The sequence below is a fragment of the Argentina silus genome (assembly GCF_951799395.1).
Source record: "Argentina silus genome assembly, chromosome: 4".
Taxonomy (NCBI): domain Eukaryota; kingdom Metazoa; phylum Chordata; class Actinopteri; order Argentiniformes; family Argentinidae; genus Argentina; species Argentina silus.
In genome coordinates this window covers 17,351,323-17,353,904 of record NC_139658.1, presented here as the reverse complement: position 1 = coordinate 17,353,904, position 2,582 = coordinate 17,351,323, and the positions used below count along the sequence as shown (strand labels likewise).

The following is a 2,582-nucleotide window of genomic DNA, read 5'->3' as shown; positions in this document are numbered from 1 at the left end:
ACCCCTCACCAATGCCAAAGACACATTTCCAATTGATGATTTAATCCTGGAATGAACTCTCCAAATGTCCTCCAAAACATGCTGTTGTGGTAAAAACAGAACACTCATGTGTGTGGCCAATGGGGGGCGCTCTCACCTCGTTGGTGTTCCAGCGATGGCGCTCCTTGGGCAGAGAGGAACATTTAGGTAAACACTCCAACAGCTTCTTAGGAAGGTAGATCTTCAACTGGCCAGGCTCACCTGGAGAAGAGGGAGAAAGAGTTATGGTGGCAGCGAGCAATCCATTCAATGATAATGAAACAGAAACTGAAAACAGAATAATTGATATACTCAACTATACAACAAGCATCCACTTGGTGAAACACAGCACTCTACAAGCACAGCAACGACAGGGAACATTGTCATGTGTTTCATTAACCTCTTAGTGACACTCTCTTGCTCTTAGCATACTGAGTGGCTCCATTGGGACATGGAGATAGCAATGAGGTTATTGACACTGTGTGCGTGTGTGTGTGTGTGTGTGTGTGTGTGTGTGTGTGTGTGTGTGCGTGTGCGTGTGTGTGTGTGTGTGTCTCAGAATTGAGAGGGAGAGAGAGCAGTCTAAGGTTATTGATAAGTGTTTGAGTCAAGGGCGTCCACTCAATGTCTCCCTGAGGGAGATGGGGACTACATTGTACCTTCTCAAAGAGAGCAGGAGAGAGAAAGAGAGGAAAGGACACTTGGAGAGATAGAGGAGGTGTATCTGTGGAGGGAAAGATGGGAGAGCTTCAGGAGGCAAAGACTGATGTGTAAAGCAGGAGAAGGTGTGTGTGTGTGTGTGTGTGTGTGTGTGTGTGTGTGTGTGTGTGTGTGTGTGTGTGTGTGTGTGTGCTTGTGTGTGTGTGTGCGTCAGTGAAAGTGTGTGCAGGCACGTATGCCCAGCCTAATCAATTATGCATTTATTAATAGAAGGTCTGAGAAGACAGAATTTCAAACAGCTGAATGGTGCAGCTTAGTTAAACAGCTGAATGGTGCGGCTTAGTTAAAGCCTAATTTCTTATTTAGCAGCACTCCAGACTCTCTCCTATGAATGCCAATCAGTGTTTAAACCCCTAAACCCCCCCCCCCACACACACACACACACCCCCGCCCCCATCTCACCCCTGGCCGCATCCCACCAGCGTCCCCAATGTCCCACCACTGATCTGAGGAATTCTCATCAGTGCCCTGTCTTTGAAATACACCAGAAAGACCACATCAAACAAGCCTGCCTGTCTCTCTCACACACACCCACCCACACACCCACCCACACACACCCACACACACACACACACACACACACACACACACACACACACACACAGCCGATCAAACACACATCGTGATCAGAGTGCATGCCACAGCTTTAACCACAGTCAGTGTGGGGTTTAAACCAGCAACCTTGTAGTGCAGAGCAAGCATGCTACCTGCTGTGCTATCAGGAGCCAGACCTCTGGAGGCGCAGGCACAATGAGATATGTTTGTATCAGTATCAGATACAGGATGGCTTCCTTAACATCAACAAACATAATCAAACATCAAAACATTCTCTACTAAATCCAGTACATTCAAATGTCCCCCCTTGTGGTAGCTAGAGATCCATGCCTACAGTGTCTGATGATGACAGCCTCAAATCAAGTGCCTCTGTAGACAGTAAAGACACAATGAATGATCCTCTCCAAGCGGAGTGAAAACTCCCCTGGCATCATCCAATCTATCCATTCTGCACATCCGTCACATTAGAGAGACATGCACAGGAGACCACAGTCCATAGTGTGTGTGTGTGTGTGCGTGTGTGTGTGTGTGTGTATGTGTGCATGTGTGTAAGTGTGTATGTGTCACACCTCATGTCTCACTAGGGAACTTCTGGAAAGATCCAGCCCCCTGCCTCATCTCTATCTCAAATAGAAACTTTAAGAGGCGTCTATGTAAGCATCAAACATGCTGCAAATTGCAAATCACACTGAAATCTCGCCTCCAACAGTTGATTAATATTTTACCTCATAAAACTGTCGTCTCCATATTTAACGCAGAATCAACCCAATACCCCTGTGAGATGGCTGTCAGTTAATTATAAAGCTCTCCTCAATATAGAAGGCTCCAAATGCAACCCTTTACTCTCCATGGCACTGATATTAGGGAGTGTCTGGGGAAATTTCACATTTTCCCCATTTTTGGAATAAAATTAATGTGACAGAAAGAAAGGCTCATTGCACTGCAACTCGATAGAGGAAAAGGGAGGGAGGGGGAGATGGAGGCAGAGCAAGACAGAGAGAGAGAGAGAGAGAAAGAGAGAGGGGGGGGAGAGAGAGAGAGACGGAAGGAAAGAGAGTGAGGGAGAGAGGGAGGGAGAGAGGGTAGGGTGTGCATACTAAGGGAGGGAAGGGGGGGAGAGAGTGAGAAGGAGAAAGAGAGGGAGGGAGGAGGAAGGAGGGAGAGAGAGAGAGCGACAGAGGAACGGGTGTGCATGCTAATTCACCATTCTGCTGATAAACTTTCCCTCTAGTGATCCTCAGCTGGGACGTGAGAACAGAGAGGGTAGGGCTGGGCGCTATACCGGTGCT

General features: G+C 47.6%; 1 protein-coding gene across 1 annotated transcript in view; it reads right to left on the bottom strand.

The window, feature by feature from the left end:
- camta1b (calmodulin binding transcription activator 1b) overlaps positions 1–2,582 on the bottom strand; it is a gene marked incomplete at its 3' end in the record, with an annotated part of 36,497 nt that overhangs the window by 29,543 nt on the left and 4,372 nt on the right. The window contains exon 3 of the mRNA XM_083668491.1: positions 137–240. Coding sequence (XP_083524617.1) covers positions 137–240 — 104 coding nt within the window. The remainder of the gene's footprint in view (positions 1–136; positions 241–2,582) is intronic.